At 36.0% G+C, this 25586-nt stretch overlaps 1 protein-coding gene across 2 annotated transcripts in view; it reads left to right on the plus strand.

Moving 5' to 3' along the window:
* The window catches only part of MON2 (MON2 homolog, regulator of endosome-to-Golgi trafficking), a 68640-nt gene that overhangs the window by 17660 nt on the left and 25394 nt on the right, over nucleotides 1–25586 (plus strand). For both annotated transcript variants that reach the window (XM_060777539.2, XM_060777540.2), the window contains exons 3-20: nucleotides 1358–1485; nucleotides 3629–3760; nucleotides 5200–5329; nucleotides 5741–5838; nucleotides 7272–7397; nucleotides 8179–8373; nucleotides 10160–10284; nucleotides 10494–10633; nucleotides 11271–11424; nucleotides 12018–12253; nucleotides 13478–13559; nucleotides 14147–14328; nucleotides 15263–15375; nucleotides 20666–20770; nucleotides 21397–21477; nucleotides 21581–21654; nucleotides 21754–21844; nucleotides 23073–23174. In XM_060777539.2, coding sequence (XP_060633522.2) covers nucleotides 1358–1485; nucleotides 3629–3760; nucleotides 5200–5329; nucleotides 5741–5838; nucleotides 7272–7397; nucleotides 8179–8373; nucleotides 10160–10284; nucleotides 10494–10633; nucleotides 11271–11424; nucleotides 12018–12253; nucleotides 13478–13559; nucleotides 14147–14328; nucleotides 15263–15375; nucleotides 20666–20770; nucleotides 21397–21477; nucleotides 21581–21654; nucleotides 21754–21844; nucleotides 23073–23174 — 2294 coding nt within the window. The remainder of the gene's footprint in view (nucleotides 1–1357; nucleotides 1486–3628; nucleotides 3761–5199; nucleotides 5330–5740; nucleotides 5839–7271; nucleotides 7398–8178; nucleotides 8374–10159; nucleotides 10285–10493; nucleotides 10634–11270; nucleotides 11425–12017; nucleotides 12254–13477; nucleotides 13560–14146; nucleotides 14329–15262; nucleotides 15376–20665; nucleotides 20771–21396; nucleotides 21478–21580; nucleotides 21655–21753; nucleotides 21845–23072; nucleotides 23175–25586) is intronic.

Consider the following 25586-nt stretch of genomic DNA (forward strand, 5'->3'; position numbering starts at 1 on the left):
ACTCAACATACACAAACTTTATTTCATGCACAAAATTATTGTGTGTAAAATTGTGTTCAGGTATGAGCTTTAGGTATATATGAGAAATAAATAGCTTTATGTTAAGCCTGGGGTCCCATTTTTGAGATATCACATTATGTATGTATATACAAATATGGATATATCCAAAACACTTCTGGTCCCAAAGCACTTTGGATAAAGGATACGCAACCTGTTATTCTGAATATAGTTTTGTACCTAAAATGTAATTTATAGTTCCTGTGCAATGACTTTGAAAACAGCACAGGTATAATTCTCTGATTTGGTCTGTATTAACTCAGTAAGTACGACAGCATGATATTTATGTTAGACAGTCTTCCCCAAACCTTTACCCTCCAGATGTATTGGACTATAACTCCTATCAACCCAATTCAGCAGGGCCACTGATTCGTTATACCTATGAGTTACCAGTTTGGGTAAGACTGATACACAGAAAATTTGTAAGTGAACCCTCATAGCTATAAGACTTTAGATAGAAAATTGCATAAGTGTAGTTTTGTTCAATAATCCAAAAGTATGTATTGTACGCCGTCATTGGTTTAGACCAGGGGTCCTCAAACTAAGGCCCGGGGGCCGGATGCGGCCCTCCAAGGTCATTTACTCGGCCCTCGCTCAAGGTCAACCTATGTCTGAAATGACTTGAAAGCACACAACAACAACAATCCTATCTCATCAGCCAAAAGCAGGCCCACATTTCCCATTGAAAGACTAATAAGTTTATATTTGTTAAAATTGTTCTTCACTTTAATTATTGTATATTTTAAGTGTTTTTGCACTACAAATAAGATATGTGCAGTGTGCATAGGAATTCATTCATTTTTTTTTCCAAATTATAATCCGGCCCTCCAACAGTTTGAGGGACTGTGACCTGGCCCTCTGTTTAAAAAGTTTGAGGACCCCTGGTTTAGACTATAATATATTCATCAGACCATTGGTCTATCTAGAGAGGTACTGGTATTCTAATTGATAGAGGTGTGCTTCTAAGATCTCAGATGTCTTTCTGTGCTCTGCTACTCTGGTTCATATGTAGTAAAATGGACATATAATAGAAACAACTGAATAAATACTATGGGAAAATCTGTGTCAGGTATGACTGAAGAAGTGAGGTGAATAATGTGCTAACTAACATATAAAAGAAGATTTATCCAAAATAATTATTACCTGACATATTGATTTCAACTAAGATTTTCAAGATAAAAATTATTTTTCTTCTTGAATATTTTTACATATATTTTTCCTTAAATTTTATTCCCCTGCACTTTTATTAATGAAATTGAAGAACTCCTGATCTTACCTCGTTCCCCTCTCTGTTTTATAGCTTTGAAAGAGAACAGCTCAGAAGTGGTTCAGCCTTTTCTGATGGGCTGTGGAACAAAGGAACCAAAGATAACTCAGTTATGTTTAGCGGCTATACAGAGACTCATGTCTCATGAAGTTGTTTCAGAGGTAAGACTGGAATAGCCCATGTGAATACTATAAAATATTTCCAAGTATCATACAAGACTTAACAATAAAATTGAGTGTAAATCAATAGGGGTGTATATCAGCTGAGGTTCAGTCCAGATGTAAAGCGGCCTTGGAGGAATGTCTTTCTGATCTTATGTTCATGCAACTTTCCCTTTCAGTGTAAGCCAAATACAATTACTATACTGTAGTGTAGTATCTTCAGAGCTCTAGTGATAGAATATACTGTATTACATATTGAGTTTAGATCAGACTGACCCACCTCAGCCATGAACTCACTAAGTAATCTAGAGTCAATCTCTGCCTTTTGGCTGATTCTATTTTACAAGCAGGTAATTGGTGTAGAGCATCATGTAGACTGGTTTGAACTTCTTGAAAGCCAGTATAAATATCTAGTATAACACTGAGCTACAGGGACTGCCCATGGTTTTAAATAGGTATGCTGACTGTTGATCTGACTTGATTAGCATTAACTTTCATGCAGATGTTGCTCAAATTTAAAAAGAAGGATAGGAATATGTTGACCCATTAATGCAAGATTTTCACATCCCTGTCTTTCTCAGCTCAAGCTTTATTGCATTCTGCTGCAGACCTGCTGCTGCAGCCTGACATTTGCATCTGTGCATAAAAAGGCTTCATAAACATGAACTGACCATGGAACAATAGACTGATTCAAGATTGGGAAAGGCGTACGGCAGGGTTTTGTATTCTCACCCAACCTCAGTCGCCCTAGGGCTGAGAACGGCGGTCTACAAGTGCAGTAAATAAATAAATAAATAAACCTATTTAACTTGTATGCAGAACACATCATGCAATGTGCAGGACTTGACAAATGCATGACTGGGGTAAAAATTGCTGGAAGAAACATTAACAACCTTAGATATGCAGATGATACAACTTAGATGGCCAAAAGCAAAAAGGAGCTGAGGAGCCTTCTAATCAAGGTGAAAGAAGAAAGTGCAAAAGCTGGGTTGCAGCTAAACATTAAAAAACCCCAAGATTATGACAACAAGAATGCTTGATAACTGGGAAATGGAGAAAACATGGAGACAGTGACAGACTTGGTATTTCTAGGTGCAAAGATTACTGCAGACGCGGACTGCAACCAGGAAATCAGGAGACGCTTACTTCTTGGGAAGAGAGCAATGAACAATCACGATAAAATAGTGAAGAGTAGGGACATCACACTGGCAAGAAAGTTCTGCATAGTTAAAGCAATGGTAGTCCCCATAGTCACCTACAGATGTGAGAGCTGGATCACATGGAAGGCTGAGCAAAGGAAAATAGATGCTTTTGAACTGTGGTGTTGGAGGAAAGTTCTGAGAGTGCCTTGGACCACCAGAAGATCCAACCAGTCCATACTTAATAAAATAAAGCCCGACTGCTCATTGGAGGGAAGGATAGTAGAGGCAAAGATGAAATATTTTGGCCACATCATGAGAAGAAAGGAAAGCTTAGAGAAGACAATGATGCTGGGGAAAATGGAAGGGAAAAGGAAGAGGGGCCAACCAAGGGCAAGATGGATGGATGGTATCCTTGAAGTGACTAGCTTGACCTTGAAGGAGCTGGGGGTGGTGACAGTTGACAGGGAGCTCTGACGTGGGCTGGTCCATGAGGTCATGAAGAGTCGGAAACGACTGAATGAATGAACAACTGTCAAGAGACTTTGTAAACTTAGATATACATATATATTCTGGTATAAACTGTTAGAAGTAATTTATTTACACTTTCTTGTTCTATATAAGTAAATATATAAACTAATATAATGAAGACTCTGGTGTAATAAAGATTTTCTGTTTTAGCTGAATATTTTAAATGATCAGGTTTCAGCAGTATTAAGAAGAGGTATGCTATAAAGCCTATGTTAATGGATCCTAGAGATTAAATACATAGGTTTCAACCTGAAAAAGTTAGTATCCCACTATGATATATTTATTTTTTTGATAGTTAGAGGTGCTAACATTGCCTTAAAATTTCTGAATAGAAATGTGAAAATACAATAGACACAAAAGCATGGGCAGAAAATATTTTCAGCATGTAATTATTGTAATTATTGACATATACTTCTTAGCCATTTCTGCGCAAAATACTTGACACTCCGTAATCTCTGATAATTTCTTCCAAGGTTGCAGCTGGGAATGTTATTAATATGCTTTGGCAACTCATGGAAAATAGCCTTGAAGAGCTCAAACTTCTTCAGACTGTTCTTGTTTTATTAACCACCAATACAGTTGTCCATGATGAAGCGCTGTCTAAGGTAGGATCTCAGTCTAATGCAAATCACAACAGCAGCAGTTGTGTTATGCTAACAAAGTGCTGATTTTGCAGGTTTTTCTGTGAATTTACAAGCAAATTTCCTATACCATTTTTTCACATGCCTATATATATTTAGGGAGGGAAATGCCACCAGGTTTGCTTATTTTACATTATTCATGGATTCAAATACAAATTCAGCTGAGGGATTTTACACACCGAGAGAATGAAATTGAGCCATTGTCCCATGCGTGCTTTTAGCAATATCACTTTACCAAATTACAGTATTATGAAAAGGGTAACATGGATAATTAACTTATATGGTAGTCTGGTTTATTTTTTTTTCTAACACCTACATTTTGTCTTTAATAACTGAATGTCAAAATATGTACATTATATCATCTAAAGAAGTATGCTTTTGACATTTAAAGCCTATTTATATTTTCTTGCATTTTCTGTTGGTTTACTGACTTAAAATGCAAAATTCCCTCAATAGTTATCACCACAATTGGAATAGTGCCAAAATAACTTTCCTAGCCAAAACAAAAGCATCTTTATAGTAGGTGGACATCATGGGGCAATAGTTATTCAAGAAATTTAATTCATTTTTGGTGAACTCATTAACTTATGTAAAATGCCATAATAAAAAACAGACATATATCTATACCCATTTTAATTTTATTACATTCCAATTGTGTAGCAAGTACCCTATGAAAGCCTGAAAAAATTCCAGTTAAAATGCAAATGAATAAGATATTAAACTGCATTAAGAGCTTTGTTTAAATCTCTCAATAAAGTGAGTTTTAAATTTGTAAAGCAGCTACTGAGTAATCAAGACACATGCATCATATAAATGTGTTGAAAACAACTGTGGGAATCACATGACCATCTTTCTTACTCACTTGAAAATTTAAGTTTATTTAGAATCATAAGATTTCTAAGAGACCACAAGGGCCACCTAGTTCAACCCCCAGCCATGCTGGAAAAACACAGTGAAAGCACCCTTGACAGATGACCATCCAGCCTCTGTTTGAAAGCCTCTGAGGAAGGAGCTTCCACCACAATCTGGAGCAGTGAATTCCACTATTGAACAGCTCTTACAGTCAGGAAGTTCTTCCTAATGTTCAGGTGGATTCTCCTTTGAACCTATTGCTCCAAGTCCTAGTCTCCAAGGCAGTGGAAAACAAGAGTGCTCCCTCTTTTCTTAAGACATCATTTCAGATATTTAAACACGGCTCTCATGTCTTCTCTCAGACTTGTCTTCTGCAGGCTAAACAACCCTATCTCTTTAAGCGTCTCAAAACCTGAGGTTTTGGAATCTGACAATTTCCATGGCTTCTCTAGAAAGTTTGGAGGAATTGTCATTATATTTGTGCTCTTATTGTTACATGTATAACTTTCAGAGAATTTAATTTGTATATTAAAAGAAAAATCTTTCTTTAGGCAATTGTGCTCTGTTTTCGGCTGCACTTCACAAAAGATAATATCACAAATAATACTGCAGCAGCTACAGTACGGCAAGTAGTTACTGTTGTTTTTGAAAGAGTGGTTGCAGAAGATGAACATTATAAAGGTACGCATATTCTTATATTGTAATGAAAATATAACTTTTATTTTCTTCTTAGGGTAAGATGCTGTTTGTAAGAAGCAAGTTAATCTCTAAGAAAATTTGTCATATTTATATGCAGCCATGGCACTGCTTTCAGAGTGCTCCAAGGTTCATACTCAGGGTTATCCTAGTTTGTCCTCAAGAGACCTGAGAAAAAGAAAGTAATCAAGTGTGTTTCCCAACTAAGTGGGGATTTCAACCTAAATCTCCACAGTTCAGATGAAAATTCATACACTAGGCTTCCATAGTTAGCAAAATCAAGGCCACTTCTCAAAGAAATTACATCAGCGAATGTATATGAAATATATTAGTTAAAGTAAATAAAGAAATGCATGGATGTTAAATTTACGATATTATATTCTGGGTTATATGCAGATATTGTTGAACAACCAGTAGGAATTCAAGGAAACAGTAACAGAAGATCTGTCAGCACCTTGAAACCATGCGCTAAAGATGCATATATGCTTTTTCAGGTAATTACTAGCGTTTGCATTTTTATTATTAGGCTTTCCCCTGTATTCTATAAACTATAATTTATATGCAGGCCAGTTTATGTGTATAGACAATAATCACCCCAGTTTTTATATCCATTTGAATGGAAATTGGTTTACTCAGTGTTTTGAAAACATATTAAGATGCAGTATAATGGGTGTTGTAAGTATCACGGATGCAAAGTGCAACATTCAAGACTTTCTCTACATTTTAACTATAAAAACGTCAGATTTAATTCTTTGGTTAAAGTGCTATATTTCAGGGTAGAGTAGTGAAAAATGGGGAATTAGTCCATCCCAGGAGAAACCAAAAGAAGTAATGGCATTGCCTATTGTGCCTGCCACGGTGCCGCTTTTGACCTTTTTGAATGTCTGGGTGAGAAGTGATGAGGCAGCACCAGTACTTTGCACTCTCTGTGGAATGACTTATCCATGAGTCATATCATTTGGGGTTTTGCCCCCAAAACCTGCCCGTTACTTATATCTGGTACATTTGCTGCATGAGTGAAGAATAATAAATTGATCAAATATCAGCATTGTGAAAAGGAAAGCGGGAATAATACTCATTGTCTGTTACAGAAACCGTGCCTTTTTTTTTTTTTTTTTGGCTTTTTAGCAGATTCTAAAAGGTATTTCAAATGAGAGAACTATCAATAGAGTCTAGTCATGTGCATTCGGGCCAAAAGGCATACTGTTTTTCAGGTTTGTTTTCATCTGACCCCTCATTTTATTTACCAAAAAGTTACCCGAAAGGGGAGAGGTGTTTTCCATTTCATTCGGCAGAGATTCAGCTCATTGGCTACAATGGGAAACTTTAAAGGCTCAATCCTCAGCCATTTTAAGGCCTATCTGCGTGAAACCTACCTCAGTTGTAGACCCCATTTACAACTGTAGGCATGCCAACTTTGAAAACAATTCACCAGTCTACTGATTTTTTAGAATTATTTTAAGTTTTAAACATAACATTTTTAAAAATCAGACAAACCGCAAGACAGGTTTCTGGGAATTGTAGTCGCTGGTTGTGTCCATTCTCAGCCAATCAGCATGGACACCACCAGGCTTTTTATTGGCTGATAGACACACACACACAGAAATTTCAACTCCCATCATGTTCTGAAAGGAACTTTCAATGCACACCCTATGTTAGTGCCACTGGAAAAGCGAGTTCTAAGGGCCCTCTCTGGAGGAGGAGGTAACTTTCCAAGAAATAAATGGAGGAGGCTTCTTCTGCCAGGGAGAGAAAAAGATGCCACAGATCCCCCTGCCTCAAGTATTTTGTGGACTTAACACTTTCCAAAAATATTGTCTATCTGAATTCGTTTCACTGGTCTTTTCGTTTGTCTTTCCCTTTCTGGCCCTCTGAAAACTACAAATCTTTCTGCCTATTTATTTGGCTTTTTTGTCGTTATTTTTAGGATCTTTGTCAGCTAGTTAATGCTGATGCCCCATACTGGCTTGTAGGCATGACAGAAATGACTCGGACCTTTGGCCTGGAACTGCTTGAGTCTGTCCTCAATGATTTCCCACAAGTGTTTTTACAGGTGAATACCTCTGTTTATTTTTAATTGCAGGAAAGGAAAACAATTTCTGATTTGAAATCTTTATAAAATTGGACAAGATTGTTTGAGTTAGTACTAGTTTGACTAATTTAAATTATTTGCAGTTTCAGTCAGATTGTAAGTTAAAGCTACCAAGCACAATTCAAAGTGCTGGCTTTAGCCTATAAAGCCCTGGCCCAACTTACCTGTCTATATATAACATATATCTCCCTATGAACCATCTAGGAGTTTAAGATCATCTGGAGAGGCCCTGCTCTCGGTCCCGCCTTCTTCGCAGGCACAACTGGTGGGGACGAGAGACGGCCTTCTCAGTGGTGGCCCCTCAGCTGGGGAATTCCCTCCCTAGGGGTATTAGATCAGCCCCTTCCCTCCTGACCTTCTGCAGAAAAGTGAAAACATGGCTTTTTGAACAAGCCTTTGGGAACCTAGTGCAATAGATAAACACAGAACTATGTGAAATCGAATACTGGAATGGCTTAGATGTTGTTTTTGAATGACAAGGCTGATAGTGAAGGTAGTGGTTTTATATGTTTTTAAAGGTTTTAATGTATGTATTTTTATAATTCTGTTTTACATGTTTATTGTAATTTTTACATTGTTTTAATGGCATCGCATAACTGCCTAAGTTATAAAGCCTCCTTGAGTCACGTTCTGGTTTGAGAAAGGCAGAGTAGAAATATTGTAAATAAATAAATAAGTAATTCTATTATTACATCTGGATTCATGTCATTCTTAACGTTTGTTGTCTTCTTTTCCTTTCCAGCATCAAGAATTCAGTTTCCTCCTAAAAGAACGGGTTTGTCCACTTGTGATAAAACTCTTCTCGCCAAATATCAAATTCAGACAAGGTTCAAGTACTTCATCCTCACCAGCACCAGTAGAAAAACCTTATTTTCCTATCTGTATGCGCCTTTTGAGAGTTGTTTCTGTATTGATCAAACAGTTTTATAGTTTGCTGGTAAGACTATATACTGAATATATTTTAATTCCATTAAGTTCTCCTGGGTGTATTTCATTTCAAGTAATTGAATCCAGCCCAATGGGTCACAAAAGACGGAATGACAAAACTTCTTGATTATGAAATATCAAAAAACAATGATTACAAAAAAATTATTTATGTCCATCCCTTTGATTCTTTCAAACGTCTCCTCAAAATTGACGTTTTCATAAAGACAGTAACTGAGACAGTCCATTATAAGTTCTATATGCTTCCTGCCTCCCTCCCATTTTGTGTATCCCTTATGTCTACATTTCATGTAGGGAGCTATCCTCTCTTAGCTTTGGTGTCATTCACATTATACCACGCACTTGAGAGCACTTTATTAATAATCATGATGATTATATGTACATACTCATACATAATTTAAGATCATATATAAGTCAAGGGCAGGTTCTGGGACCAAAATTGTGGATTTTGATGTAATCCATGGATAAGTTGAAGTCATTCTGCAGAGAGAGGAAAGCTCCAAGGCCATCTTACAGGGCCAGCAGCCCTTGGCCATCATTGCCATTTCTATGCCCAGGCACTCAAAAAGGCCAGAAGTGGCGTCACGGAATAGAGAATAGTGAGGGCTGAAGTAGACTGCTCCTTTTTTGATTTATTTATCGTGTCATCCGCAACCAGAACATTGTATTACATTTCTAACAGAACAAAACAAACAAACAGATAAAAAACCACAAATTTTGCAAACTTGGTAGCTGATTAAATGCCCTTTGACCAGTATCTGGCCACTTGGAGTGCCTCTGGTGTTGCCGCAAGAAAGTCCTCCATCGTGCATGTGGCAGGGCTCAGGTTGCATTGCAGCAGGTGGTCAGTGGTTTGCTCTTCTCCACACTCGCATGTCGTGGATTCAACTTTGTAGCCCTGTTTCTTAAGATTGGCTCTGCATCTCGTGCCAGAGCGCAGTCTGTTCAGTGCCTTCCAAGTCACCCAGTCTTCTGTGTGCCCAGGGGGGAGTCTCTCATCTGGTATCACCCACGGATTGAGGTGCTGGGTTTGAGCCTGCCACTTTTGAACTCTCGCTTGCTGAGGTGTTCTAGCAAGTGTATTACGTGCTCACATTAACACATGGACAATTTGACCCAGGTTTTTCAAATTATTTTTTGACTAAAATTTTTAGTCATAAATACATGAGTATATAGGGGGCCCCTGATGATGTAGCGTGTTAAAACACTGAGCTGCTGAACTTGCTGGCCAGAAAGTCAGTTGTTCGAATCCGAGGAGCGGGATGAGCTCCCGCTGTAAGTCCCATCTTCTGCCAACCTAGCAGTTCAAAAACATGCAGATGTGAGCAGATCATTAGGTACTGCTTCTGCGGGAAGGCATAATGGTGCTCCATGCAGTTATGCTGGCCACATGACCTAGGAGGTGTCTACGGACAATACCGGCTCTTCAGCTTAGAAATGGAGATGAGCACCACCCCCCAGAGTCGACCTCGACTAGACTTAATGTCAGGGGAAACCTTTATCTTTACTTATATAGGGTAGTTTTATTACAGAATGGGGTTTTCCTTGTTTGTTTAGATAACAGTTGGATGTTTCTTTCAAACATTAGGAAATAGGAATAAAACTGCTATTCTGTATATGTCCACTCAATAGCTAATTTCATTGATATCAGTGGAATTTACTTGGCTTAATGGTTTTCACAGAGTGACAATCATTTTATCCTTAGGTAAATTCTGTGTTAATGGATTTAACACTCTGAGATTGTAATTTTCTTCAATTTTTAAACTGCTTTTCTTCAGGTAACTGAATGTGAGATCTTTTTATCATTGCTTGTGAAGTTTCTGGATGCAGATAAACCTCAATGGCTGAGAGCTGTGGCAGTAGAATCTATACACAGACTTTGTGTACAACCTCAGCTGTTAAGGTACTGAAATAAATTATTTTTAATTAAAAAATTAGAATTTAAAACAATAATTTATAAGATTCCTGTTAGGCATGCCTTCCTTTGTTTTAGCACTTGCATTTAGAACAAGAAGTCTGTCTTTGTCATAATTTCCAATCAGTATAGAAACACTGTTCCTTCTGTTGGTTAATTTATGAGTTTTCTAAATTAAAACTTTTAATATTTGACAGGTCCTTTTGCCAGTCTTATGATATGAAACAGCATTCTACCAAGGTATTTCGTGACATTGTGAATGCACTGGGATCATTTATTCAGTCACTCTTTCTTGTACCAAACACAGGAAATGTAGCAGTTGCTGCAAGCCAAACAGGTAAATTGTACATTGATAATTTCTCCTGAATTATTTACCAGAATATTTATTTTAGAAGCAAGACCTGTTGATAGTCTGGATTTTATTTTTGTTTTTGTTTATACATCACTTTTTATGTTGATAATTTTGTTTTTTGTTTTGAAACAAACAGTTTCCAGGAACAATTCCTTGCAATCTAAGGATGATGTGTTTTAGAACTCTTTTGGAGGAAGCGTCATAGTTTTATAACATGATTGAAGGGTTGCAAACACTTGTTAAATTAAGCAATTAAAACTGTCACATCATAAAACCACTATACCAACTCCTGTTTGTGCCTGTTTCAGTTATGTAGATTTTTCAAAAGCTTTAACATATGCTCCATTGGAAGGAATTATAGGATTTAATATTTAAATATTTAACATTTCTGAGCTCATTGGGTTTTTTGTTTTGCAGTGCAGTTGAAGGGATTCAGAACAGACAGGAACAAATAATTTGAGTAGCCTTCCCTATAAATATGTTGTCTTGTGATACTAAAGAAGGATATACTGTACAGTAATTATTCTGTGGACAGCCGTGCAATAATCCGCCATTATTTATGTTGTCTTCCTTCACACCAGTAGAATTGAAATATTTGGTCATTTTTGTTTCCTTGATACAGGAGGCAATGTGCCTGTTAGTACAGCCTCAGCACCGACCAATCCAGGAATGTTAGGAATGAGTGGAGGTGTAACTGTATTGCCCGCTTTCGAATATAGAGGTACCTGGATACCTATCCTAAGTATATCAGCACAAGGCAGTGCTAAAGCTACCTAGTAAGTAAAAAAAGAGAGAGAGATCTAAATACTTTCAAACAGTTGCTTTGTGTACAGGGTGGGCATATTAAGATCCATTCAATTTCACCTAGAAATGATCCAGAAATTCTATCTAAGGCAATGAAAAATGAGGTGGGGATGTGAATTATTTCATGTTTTTATTTAAAAGAATGTAAAAATAAAACAGTTATGCTAATAAAATTATCTACAGTGAAATTAAAAAATCTCATTCACATTTTATAGCAAAAAAAAAAAAATAGAAACAGAGAGGTGTGGCCTCTGGTTTGGAAACTAGTCAAGGGAACGGGAGCCAGTGACACTCCCAGTATACAACCTGAATGGCTGTTAATATATTTGGACATTAGTAGAAGCTATTTATTTCCTTTTTTAATCATATCTCAAAAGTAATCTGGATGCACTAGAAATTATTGTACTGTAATCACTTTAGTTGTATTAAAATTCATCCAGTTTATCCACGGGTCATATCAAGATTCCTAATTTTGGAACCAAAAGCTGCCCTTGACTTGTAGATTAGATGAACCTGCACAGGATTATATATGGTAACTATGTTGGGGTTTTTTTAAATTTTTTAGCCTAGAAATGTTGGATAAAGTTGAACCACCTACAATTCCTGAAGGCTATGCCATGTCAGTAGCATTCCATTGTTTACTGGATCTTGTACGTGGCATCACTAATATGATTGAAGAAGAATTGGGACAGGTTGAAACAGAGAGTCCAATAGCACCAAGTGATGCACAGTCTTCACCGTCACAGTCTTCAGATCTGCAAGATTTTCATTCAGCATCTGACCAAACTGATAAAGAAACAGGTATAAGATAGGGGCTGAAAATGGGTTAAGGTTAATAGAAATATAAAGCTGTGTAGCAAACAGGTAGAAATATTTTTGCCATTGTGTGTTCTTACTTCCCTCTTACCACCCCATCACCTTTGCTTAAAGTATCTTGACTTAATTTTAATTACTTACTTCTTTCTGTTGCCTTCCTCCCCAGTGTTTAAGAATGAACTTTTGCTTTGACATTTTAATGTTAATTTTTAGCTTTTGTATTTGCCTCCTAATATCATCTGATCCATTGTTCGTCTGATGATTTTTTTTAAAAAGAAGAACAACCAGTCCTGTTTTTACACCTGAAAAACTATTCAGAAAAGTGGACTCTATTTCAGTTGAAAATAGTGAAAAATCCTGCTGAACAAGGCCTAAAGTAGGTTTTTTGGATGTTGGTCTTTGTCTTGGAAGCATGCTCTGCTAGACAAAAGTAGACCCTTCAATTTAATATCAAATTTATCACACTTCCGTTACCCAGATCAGATGTCAAAACTAACTGGTGAAGGAAGATCCCAGATGATCCCGTCTGGCTTGTGTAACTGTACTGATATACAGGCAGTCCCAGGATTACAAACAAGATAGGTTCTGTAGGTTTGTTTTTACATTTAATTTGTATGTAAGTTGAAACAGGTACATTTTAAAAGTATAACTCCAGACTTTTTTTTTTAGTTTTGGATAGCATAGGGAAAGTGGTAAGACCCTTGTAGTATTTGTTTTGCTGCCTGTATACCTGCCTCAGTTTCTGTCCTTGTGACAATTATATTTTCAAAATTTTAGATTGTTGTGGAAACAGGGATTGGTGATAAAACTTTAGTGGATATACCTTTTCTCCGTGATAACTCATACAGGAGCAAATTTTTCTTCCTGGAGTTGATTTCTTCTCATTTCCTGTTGTCTCATCTCAGTTTTTAACTAGGCTGTAAGTTGGATTTTTATAACTCAGGGATGCCTGTATCTCCTTATTTCAGTATGTGTTTTGCTATTGTAACTGTGCCTAAAGAGAGCATTATTTAAAACTTTAATCTGAGTGGTTATGTCCCAGTTTACTGTCAAAGGAATACATAAAGAGCTTCATTGTGAAACATGAATTTCGTCTTTTATAGTTTGAGGATTCTTACTGTAAGCAAAATGCATTAGGAAACAAGTCTGTTCTATATCTTTGCTTTTTTATTATCTTTTTAATAATACCACAAACTTTCTCCCTTCAAGTTAGCAGAGCTGTTTGGGAAGAAATGGTGAATGCCTGCTGGTGTGGTCTTCTTGCTGCACTGTCTTTACTTCTGGATGCAAGGTGAAGTCTATTTATAATTTATTTTTCATTCTCAAGAGCCTATTTTCTCATCTGTGATTGGAGTCTCCAAAAAAGCCTACTTTCTAGACCACATTTCTCAAAAGTTAGGGTAGAGGAATGTGCTAGGAAAAGTGTGTGTGTGTGTGTGTGTGTGTCTCATTCTGGAGTAATTTTAGCAGATCCAAAGTCTAATTTGAATCTCTTCAACCTCCCCCATATTTATGGAGATTTTTTATAGTTACTGTGAATTAACATACTACAAATATGAACACAACCACATTGAACTTTCCATTTTTTTTTTCAGTTTGGAAAGAAAATACACACAGCTATGTCAAAATGATTTGGAACGTTAATGTTATGTTCTTGCTCTGTTAAAGCTTCTTACGTGATTGGAAAATAATATAAATGTTGCCTGATTGGGAAGTTTGTGGAGATGAGGTTTCAATAGATCAATAGGGCAGTTATGATGTTTCCCAGCATTTTTGTTTTAAATGTTTATATTTTTAGATGTATGTCTAGTTTTTGTTTGTTGTCAACAGTTCCTGGTATGTATGAATGTTACTAATGGTTTCTTTGTATTATTTCAGCACCGATGAAGCTGCCACAGAAAATATTTTAAAAGCAGAGCTGACCATGGCTGCTCTGTGTGGAAAATTAGGTCTTGTGACATCAAGAGATGCCTTTATTACCGCCATTTGCAAAGGCTCCTTGCCTCCTCATTATGCCCTAACAGTACTGAATACTACCACTGCTGCACTTTCCAATAAAAGTAAGAGTATTACTTTTGTTTTATTTCCCCTCTTTTAATAACATATATATTGTTAATTGACAGCTATGACACTTAATTTTAGGAAACGCATGCTTAATAAACAAATTCATGTTAGAATAGTAAATAAATCAATTAATTTTAGGTAACTGAGTGCCACTTCTATCACATTGGATAGTTATCACTCAAATATGAAGTCAGTTGAGTGTCTTACCGACCTGTTACCTATTCCACTTATAGAAGGTGCAGTATTTTAGATACAGCATAGTGTTCATTTCAGTAATAGGCTCTTGGTGAAAACTGAATACATTTAACATTAGAAATATATTTTGAAGTACTTTGATATCCACTGTGGATGCTAAAATCAACTGATGCTTGAATCTATTATATACAGTGACACAGTAAAATAGTTTCCCTTATATAAAATATCAAAATCAAGTTTTGCTTTTTGGATTTTTAAAAGATTATTTTCAAGCCATGGATGGTGGAATCTGTGGATATGGAATTCATGGAAACATAGGACCAACTGTAGTTTGCTTAGGGGAATCGTCATTTCTTTTTCTTATGTTTCCTTCATAAAGGAAAATAAAATATAGTAGCAGAATTGGAATATTATCATTTAGAACTACATGAAATGAATATGAAGATGTTGAGTTATTTTTGCCTGCTGTTATTGGTTTAACCAGGACTGTAGTGCTGTATTTTCTCATAACTTAATGAGAAAATATCGGTAATCTTTGATGGTTTTCTGATGTGAGTGGCTCATTAATTATTTGGCTCTCTGAAATAAATATAATTTATTAAAATAGATATTTGTTGCAAGTATTAAAAAGTATTCAGTACCAATCACTTAGATAAGTAGGTATGCTAAAATCTGCATATTTATAGTGCTTGTAGTATGATATTCTGTGTAAAAGTATTCTCTTGGTATTTTTAGCATATTCCATCCAGGGGCAGAACGTGCAGATGATCAGTCCGTCAAGTGAGTCTCATCAACAAGTTGTAGCAGTAGGACAGCCACTCGCTCTCCAACCACAAGGAACAGTGATGGTAAAATGCTGTTCATAAATAATGTTTTATTTTATGCTATTTCCTAGAATTTTTTTCATAATCAAGTCATGCGTGATGTCACAAAACCACGAATGCTTTGATAGTCTGGAAAGCCATTTTTAAGGCTAGTTGTTAATATTTTTATGGTACAGCTTCTTTTGAGCAAAAATGGTGAGAATCATCACATTCAAAAGTAAGTTGTTAAAAGAGATGAAGAGAGAAGTGCTGAATGATGCAAAAGTAGTAATAGCGCATAATCTGGTTGATCAACATTTGGAGTTTGAAATATTCTGTTAATTATAAGCTGCTTTCTCCATTGGGTTGGCCTGCAGACAAAGTAGTTTTAATAATGAGTACTGTTAAATATGGAAAGTGAGTTTTCATTGATAATATATTGATATGACTAGGTGACACATGAAAAATATCAAAATTAGACCTGGTCTACTTTCCTATTCCCCCATACTTGTCTACGAATCATTTTTGTGTGTGTGTCTTTGTCTGATGTGTTTGTTTGTTTATATGCACAATTGGCATTGCCAGTAGCCCAGTCTAAAAAATGTTAATTGTTGCTTAAAATATCCTGAAGGTATCAGGTTTAGAAGGGATCTTCTGCCCAAAAAAGAGAGCAAAGAACTAGGAGTTTAGTGTGAGGATTTTTTATGTACTGGCACTTACACAAAAGGTCCCATGAACTTCAGTTCATAGCTGCTACCTTAAACCCACTTGCTGCATAATAAGTCAGCACTTATGTTTCAATTATTATTCTATAACTGAAATTAATAATTGGATTTAGGCCACTATGTCCGGATTTAGTTACCCAATTCTGAGAGTGTTATTTATGCCATTTATTTAAAGATATATTTTAAATATTTATACCATGTCCAGCTTTTTAAAAGCATCCAGTAAAAAGAGCAACTAGAATAACTACAGGAAGTACATAACCTCTTTTTATGAGCAGTAATATAGGAGCTGCAGTGGTGCAATGGGTTACACCCTTGTACTGGCTAAACTGCTGACCTGAAGGTCATTGATTCAAATCCGCAAGATGGGGTGAGCTCCCGTCTGTCAGCTCCAGCTTTCTATGCAGGGACATGAGAGAAGCCTCCCACAGGATGGTAACACATCCAGGCGTTCCCTGGGCAACGTCCCTGAAGACAGCCAATTCTCTCACACCAGACACGACTTGCAGTTTCTCAAGTCACTTCTGGCACAATAAAATGATGGATCCACTTTGAATCCACTTTGAATCCCATTTTCTGTAAACATTTTAAAAGATGCTTGAGATACTAGGTTTCATATTGTAGTGCTAAATTCATATTGTGATAAATTCATATTAAGGTAGAGTTCAGTGTGGTAAATTTATTTGGAAATGCAATTTTTGGGTCAGCACACAAAGGAGTATATCATTCATTTGTTTTTCAAGATATTTATGCATCATAATGCGTGAATAGTAGCAAAGCTTACTCATGTATCAGCATGTCTTCATGAAAGCTTTAGAAATTACACATCCAAACCAGAAATCAAACACTTTACAATAGCAATTAACATATATAACTAACAATTTATGTAGCAATTACCTTCTTGAGGTGTTCTCCTGATTATTATAATTCTTCCTTTATTCTGTTTCTCTGTCTCTGGAATGAAGCAACACCATAATAATTAAAATAGCAAACATTTTTAAAAGATGCAATAGACATTTTATATCTTTTTGCAGCTTCCTTATATGTATGAGTGGGCAAATATCAATTCTCCTCACAACTGTGATTACAGTATATTCTGAGAGATATGTGAGAAAGTGGTCTCAATGTCTTGCTCCTGACACGACAAAAAAAATTGCTCTGCTTACTAAAGGGGGAATAAGGAGACCCTCTCAGATAAATGTGCTCTTCAGTTATTGTGGTGATTGTGACAGGCAGCAGATATAGTTCAGCAGAATAAGCCCTCTGCGGATCCTCCCAGTTGGAGGATGGAGCTTTGTATGCTATACTGAGGGAGAAGACAGTATATATTCAATACTTGTACAGAGCTCACAAATCACTTTCATATATCAGGGAAGGACATAATCCTCTCCCACTATTGTTAAAATGAGGTTCAGTTGCTGGCCTGATGAGTACCTTTTTATGAATATGGAGGAAGCTTCATATTCTTCCCAATCTCAGGCAGCTAAATATCTTGGGTTCATCCTTACTCCCTGACACTGCCTAAAGAGACATGATCTGGATGCTTTTTAATGTTTTAAAAAACAAAGATTATGTAACCCTTTCTAAAGAGTCGCATAATTCTCTGGCAGGTGTAGAAGAGCAATTCACAAAAAGCTAAGTTATATTCCTGTATACCAGCTTCTAAGGCAGAAGTATCCATTGTTGATGTAAACCTAGAATGGACCCCAAACTTGTGTGGCTTTCTGTTTGCTATGGCAGTGTTAGTATGTCATGCCTGTAAAAAAAAACCAAAAACCTTTCAACCTATTTTCCTAATCCTTAATGTAGTTTTTCAAGTATGTATACCTTCCCTAGGGACCCCGTGGTGGTGCAGTGGGTTGAACCGCTGAGCTGCTGAACTTGCTGACTGAAAGGTTGGCAGTTCGAATCTGGGAAGCGGAGTGAGCTCTCACTATTAGGTCCAGCTTCTGCCAACCTAGCAGTTCGAAAACATGCAAATGTGAATAGATCAATAGATACCGCTTCTGCAGGAAGGTAATGGTGCTCCATGCAGTCATTCTGGCCACATGACCTTGGAGGTGTCTATGGACAACGCCGGCTCTTCGGCTTAGAAATGGAGATGAGCACCACCACCCCAGAATCGGACACTACTAGACTTAATGTCATGGGAAACCTTTACCTTTTTTATACCTTCCCTACCTATTCTTTATATGGTATACTTTTCAGAACTAAAAAGGATGGAATAGGATAAACAAAAACATTAATCACATAATAAAGCAAATGAAAGAAATTGAAATAAAGAGCTCTTGCGTCTGGGGATATAGTAAGTGAATAGTTGTTCCAGAACCAGCCATATGCCTAACTAAGAACATATTTCAAATCAGTAGCCAGGTGTCTTGGAGTACAACTCCCATAATCCCAAAGCATTAAGGTTTGTGACAACGATACTCTAAACATCAGGGAGACACCAGATTGTCTGCCTGTGAAATAAGCCATTTAATCCTTATTACAGTCAAAACATTCATGTATAACCCCCAATTATACATTGAAACATGCCTAGGTCTAAAGTGTAATTCTATTTTGTTCTCAAGCGCAAATATTTTCTTTAATGGCAAATTTTAGACAGAAAATCCAGAGCCACTGAGAAAACACCACTGCATTTGAAGCTTTTCAGCCTGTTGCTGGAAGCATAGCATTCTCCTGGCACATATTGCATGGCTATGCTAGCATATAACCTAATATTAACTATATTTTGGTTTATGAGAGTTGGTATTTGTGTTCTCTGTGTTGTCTGCTCTTCCTCCTCTTTTCCATTTCTCTGTCAAGTTGCTTCATCCATGTTTTTCCCCCCAGTTTTCCTTTTTTATGAACCTGCTGAAAGGAACAGCCACCCATCAGAAGCAAAATTCTCACCACCTTCCCTCCCTTCCTCTCCTTCCTGTTTCCTGCATGCAAAGAAGGGGTAGCCCATCAACACACTCAGATCTTCAGGTATCTTGCCATCCGCCATTTAGATGAGCCAGGCTTATCAACTAGAGCGCCAGGCTTGGGTCTTTTAATGTTTGTTATGGCTCATCTATCTGGGGACAAAAAGGAAAGCCTTCAATGAACCCATACTGCCTTGTTAAACCAGGACTCAGGTGCTTTGCAATAGGTTTTCTTTATAAGCTCCTTAGAAAGACTACTGTCCCCTCTTTCACACAAGTCTAATTCTGTCTCTTATTTCAAGTATTCCTGCTTTCAAGTATTCCCAGATGTTGCTGCCTATATAGCTTTTTGTTCTTTCTTTAACTTGGCAATAGAATTCTCTTCTAACTTGAATTCCTGTTCATGATATTCTCATTTTTCGTTAATCTGATTTCAATCTTGAATTTTCTTTCTATGTAACATTGATTTTACTGCTGAAATGGAAAGTTTTTCAGCATTACTATCTAGCTTATTGGACCCATGCTTACTGATTCTTGTATGACTAACTTCTTGTCATGTGTTGCTTTATATCATCTCTTATATCATTCCATGCTTCTTTATTTGTTGTTGTAAACGTTGAGGACTGATTAACAATCAGCAGTTAGTAAAGTTTATGTGTGCCATGTTCTTGAAGTTTAATAACGCCATTTAGTGTTGTCATTATTTTTCATCAAACCAAGTTAAAAACAGGTTTCTTTCTTTTATCCAAGAATATTTGAAGTTATGGTGATTATTAATTAGTGAGTATAGTGGAACAAATATGAGCTCTGGTGGTCAATGCATAGTCTGTTTTAGATCCTAGGTTAAAATGAGAATCCTGATTTACTAGCTGTAAATATAAATGTTAGTTCTGTACTGAAATGAATTCTCAGATATGTAGAAGCAATACCATCAATATAAAAACTGGCTTCAGTGTCCTATATGCGAATTAAGCTGTTTTTTTCAGAAGACCATAATGGCATTCCTCGGGTTTCAATTTAAAATTTACTTTCTTTTTGTAGATTCAGTTAGAGTATTGGAACACAGTCAAGTGTTCTGTGTGCAGTAAAATCCATAGGACCATACTGAGGAAAGACTATCTGAATAGTTCCTCCCAACATTAAATTCATCTTTTCCTGAAAAAAAAAAATACACAACTTCCAACCTCCTCCCCTCTCCTATTTTTATAAGAACAAAACTGAGCCCAGTTTTACAAGACCATATCCACTTAATTAGTACATTTTAAAACTTGACCTCAGAAAGAAGTCCAAACTTGCACTCAATATATTGAAAGTGTATTTAATAAGAATTAAAGTAGCTGTCTGTAATCAGTGTGTGTGTGTTGGAGTGTTTCCTTTGTATGCCATTGTTTATTGAAACATTTAAAAGTGCTAATATGAGCAGGCCAACCATCATAATGATTAGTTCAGTAAAGCACAGCATATGCTATATGTGAATGGTATAAAATTACTTAGCTGTTTTTCTGTCATAGTTATTATATATAAACCACTATTGACTATTACATACATGCAGGATTAGACGTAGGAAAAAGAATTAAATAATGAACTGCGGGATTTATTTAACCATTTCGTTTTACTATTAACTTTGTTGAAATTCAACACATCTATAAATGTCACTTTTCAAACTTCCCAAATGTTCATTGTTTTAAAATGCTCTCTTAGCTTACTTCTAAGAATATACAATGCATGAGGACGCTACTCAGCCTGGCTCATTGCCATGGAGCTGTTCTTGGTACATCATGGCAGCTTGTCTTGGCTACTCTCCAGGTGAGTAGTCAACTATCATCATCTTATTTTTAATTGACTGGTACCATGTAAACATTCTTGCAAAGGTGAATGTGTCTCTTTCAATGGGTGGGCTGAAAAGACATGAAAAGCCAGATTACCATAGATCTATGAGCAATGTTTTAGTGCATCCTCAGCTGTTCCAAGTTACAGCAAGAGTAACCAAGCAAATATTATTGTGTTGTGTGTGCTATTTGACAAAACATAAGAGGCAAGCAAGCTGAAGCACCAGCATACCGCTTGTAACCAATAAGACAGAATTAAAATGATTACCTGGCTTCTTATTTTCATCAGACTGTGAACTTCGTGTTTTTTTTAATGTTTCGGTGATACAATTTATCCCATGATCCAAGTTATTTCCAGTCATGTGTATTTATCAAAGTCTTGCAGCTTCTTGAAAAATTGGATACCTTAGCCTGCATAGCACCATGTCATCTGAGTTTTAAAAAACCAACAGCTTTCATATAATCAATATGAAAAGATTTATATTTCATAACCAATACATAAGTTTAAAATTGGAAGACGATCTATTTACATCCTTTTTGTTTACCTATAGACAAAACGTGCACACTGGTTTCAGTTTTTAAAATGTATTTTCTTCATTTCAGCATCTTGTATGGATTCTTGGTCTAAAACCAGGTGTGGGGGGTGCTTTGAAGCCTGGAAGAGCTGTAGAAGGGCCTAGCACTGTAAGCATTTACTTACTGTTATTAATGAATTTACACATTATATATTATTATATATTATATATAAGGCATTTACTTACAAAACACGACTTAAATGTTTCCACAGGTTCTGACTACAGCTGTTATGACTGATTTACCAGTTATTTCCAACATACTTTCCAGGCTGTTTGAAAGCTCACAGTAAGAGAAATTACTTTATGATCCGAATGGTTGTTATTAACTAATCTTGGCAGGAGTTCTGATAATTTGTTTCTCTCTTCCCCCAACCCCATCCTACAGGTATCTCGATGATGTTTCATTGCATCATTTAATAAATGCACTTTGTTCATTATCTCTGGAAGCCATGGACATGGCCTATGGAAATAATAAGGTATAGAATATTGTATCCTCCTTTTCAGATATTCATTTTTTTTAAATTCACTAAGTCCTATATTTGATTGATAATTTCTTGCAGCTGAATATTTGTCTTTGTCAACAAAAATTGGCATGGTCCTAGCTTTCCTATTTGGATGAAATGGAATAGTCTTCTTAATCAGAGACTGATTTACTTTATACTTCAAAGTATGCACATGTTTTCTATATCTTTGTTTGTTAAGATGAGAAATGTTAATCTGGACACACAGAAAAAATCTATATTCAATTTATCTATAACTCCCCAAGTTATGATGACGGAGAGAAAAAAATGTATCATGTGAAAGTTAGCACTCTTCGCGTTGTATAGTTTAGCTTTTTAAACAGTTTTTTAAAGGTGTAATTGTTTACAAAACTACAGTATTCAGACTCTCTTTTGTAATGATGTTGATTAAACTTGTGTTTTCAAACCACATATAATTTGAAAACATCTGTCTGGAACTATTTAAATGGCCTCCTTATGGCAGAATTTAATGTGTAGTCCTTATAAGCCCTTAAGTCTTACATTACTGTCTGAAATGTTTACACAACATAATGTTTGTTGCAAATTGGCCCATATGGAAAGCCCCAAGGCCTCTTTTGTGTAGCTGAATAGCAAAACCCTTGGGAAAATGGTACACAAATGATTATGAGCAGTTTATATATATATATATATATATATATATATATATATATATATATATATAAAATGCAATTCACAAGCCACAGCAATATTTGTGTTGCTTGTTGCAGTTTTACTCATTATGATTATAAACCCTTGGATTTCACATTGTGGTTGATTTGAAAATTGCATTCAGTAGTGAAAACACTGTACTGGATGTAGACTAGAATGAGGAGCAGATACACAACTGGAATTTCTGGTAAAATATTAAAAGCAGTATCCTGTACATGATGTATGATAAATCCCACTGAGTTAAGGACTACAGCTCAAATAGGAAGATGAGAAACTAGTGTAAAGTTATTTTACCAGCACTAACATGAAAGAGGTTGGGAATGGGCATTGTATATAACTGACCTTACACAGCCTTCTTCAGAAAGCATTATTACTTCTGAATAAACTCCTAATTATGCATTGTTTTAAAATGTTTTTTACTGCTTTCATCAACATTGGGAGGGCTGTTGTATGACATAAATGTGGGTTGAAAATATGTAAATATAACTTTATTATAAATCTTATTTGTGCTTAGGAGCCATCCCTCTTTGCTGTTGCTAAATTGTTGGAAACAGGACTAGTTAACATGCACCGAATTGAAATTTTGTGGAGACCACTGACTGGTCATCTCTTAGAGGTACCTAATCTTTTAGTAAACTTCATATATATTAGCCTTTGTATTTGAACAACAGTATTTGAAGTATTCTTCTCTTAACTATCAAGAGAACGTTATTTGGAAGCAAAATATATTAGTTTGCTTTTTAGTTTAATCTTTGTTTTCCTGTTTCTAGATGGTTTTAGACTTAACATTTAAAGATGTCACTTATATTGCTTTGATATACCACAAAATTTGTATTATCTGGGTGTTATAATTTTTTTTTTTTTTGGTGATTGTGAACCCCAAACCCCCAATATTTCAAAACACATTACATACATACACACACGCACGCACGCACACACACATGCACTAATACACAGACATATATGTTCAAAAGTATAGTCTAAGTCACTCTTACAGAAAAAGTTGTATAAAACTTTACCATCAAAAATCCTATACATGTTTGCCTTGAAGTAAGTGCATAGTACAAGCCACTCTTCCTAGTGAGCAATCTCCATTTCATTATGCTACAAAAAAGTAATCTGTTCAGGGTGAAGTAACCCAGCACTGCCCAGTATTTTTATTTTTATCTCCTGCCTTTGCCCTAAGCAGATCTACATTTTGTTCTTTCCTTCCTTTTCCCAGTATTTAATTTAAGAGCAATTGCCTTACTGGTTTTCTAACTTTCCTGATTACCATACCTTTTCTCTATCAACTGTCAAAAAATATTTTTTTATGGAAAAGGTTAAGAAAGATGGCACGATTTGTCTATACAGACCGAAGACAAACCTTCCTACAGAAAAGAGAAAATACTCTGTAAAAAGTGTGGATAAAGACAGATTTTCAAAAACAGTTTAACCTAATCTTTTAGTAAACAGTTTAACAGCTTCAGAAGTGGCCGGTTATAACATGTGCTGTTTTAAAAGTGCAAGTCAGCTACTTAATGGGTACTATTTTTAGCAGGCAGAGAATTTTAGAGTTGCTATGCTTGCACATTCATCCTTGAGTGACTATATAGTTCCTGTTTTGTTATTTACCATTAAGTTGACTTAAAGTTATGATGACTCTATGCATGAGAAACCTCCAGGAGTCCCCATCATTAGTTGACACCATCATGGTGATAAATCTACACCTGAAGGAGTTAAAAATGTGGTTTCAGACTTGTCATTACCATTAGGTTATGTACAGTTCGTATAATTTAATATGTTAATCGTTTAAGAGAAAATCAATTTAGCAGTTTGCAATTCTAATACATATTCATGAAAATGTATTAAATAGTGATTCTAAAAATAATGAATTCATATGCAGCTGATAAAATAGATTTACATAAAAATTCTAATTCTGCAAACATGAAAGCTCTTCACAAGCATTCAGGCAATGCTTGGAAACTCAAAAAGTACTTGGAATTAAACAAAGGTGAAGATGAAATTCCTTTGCTGAATGTAGGCACAAATCTATCTTGCTTAAGTCATCTGATTGTCTGATCAGTTCACATCAAATGAGAATGAACAGAAAGCACTGCATGTACAAGACACAGGCTAATGTAATAGAAAATGATAGATAGGAAAGTGAATGGTTGCATAATCTCATGTATACTTCTTTATTTGCTAATATGGATTACCCTGAGCACAAAAAGCACAAGTCTGCCATCCAGAGGTCAACCTGTAGAGGGACATTTCTGTATTTCAGTTGTCAGTGCTGCATTTCAGTGTATATTTAATATGTTTAGCAAAGTCACACTTCACTTAGCTTCCATATTTATACCTAAATTTTGAAGTCCTTTCCATTTTATGCAAGCACTTTCATTTCTCTCTGTTCTTGTCAAATTCAACAGATAATTAGTGTTATACACTTAATGGCAATATGCAGTAAGGTCTATAGTAAATGCACAAAGGGAATTGGAAGCCCTGTTTGCATTTTTGAAATGCAGGTTTTAAGTCAATGGGTTACAAAAACTGATTTGTTTCATTGGGTTAAGCCTTATATTCTGTGATGTTACAGTATAAGAAAGAAGCAAGTCCTTCAAATTAATCTTTGCAGAAACTCTATAGAGCCTTTATTCAACATTGCAAAACTTTAAAATGTACATCAAAGAAGGCGGCATTCAAAAGAACGGTGTATGAGAATGGTTGCATTCACTCCCAGCCAGAAGGTATCTGGCCATGGTTGTGTCCACATAAAGTATATTGCTCCTCTTCCTCAATGAGACATTGATTACTTATTCTGAAAGCTCATTCTTCTCGTGTGTAGAGGAACAATCCTTCACAGCCAGGTGATGGCTGAGATAATGAAGGGTGAATGGGAGAAGTATGTCAAGAAGTAGATGTGTCAAACCAACCCTTGTCGGGACCGCCTTCCATCTAGAAATCAATGTCCTCTCTGTGAAATAACATGCAGATCAAGAATAGGGCTCTACAGTCACCCACAGACCCACCACCAAGACCCTACACT

This window comes from Anolis sagrei, chromosome 5, assembly GCF_037176765.1.
Source record: "Anolis sagrei isolate rAnoSag1 chromosome 5, rAnoSag1.mat, whole genome shotgun sequence".
Taxonomy (NCBI): Eukaryota; Metazoa; Chordata; class Lepidosauria; order Squamata; family Dactyloidae; genus Anolis; species Anolis sagrei.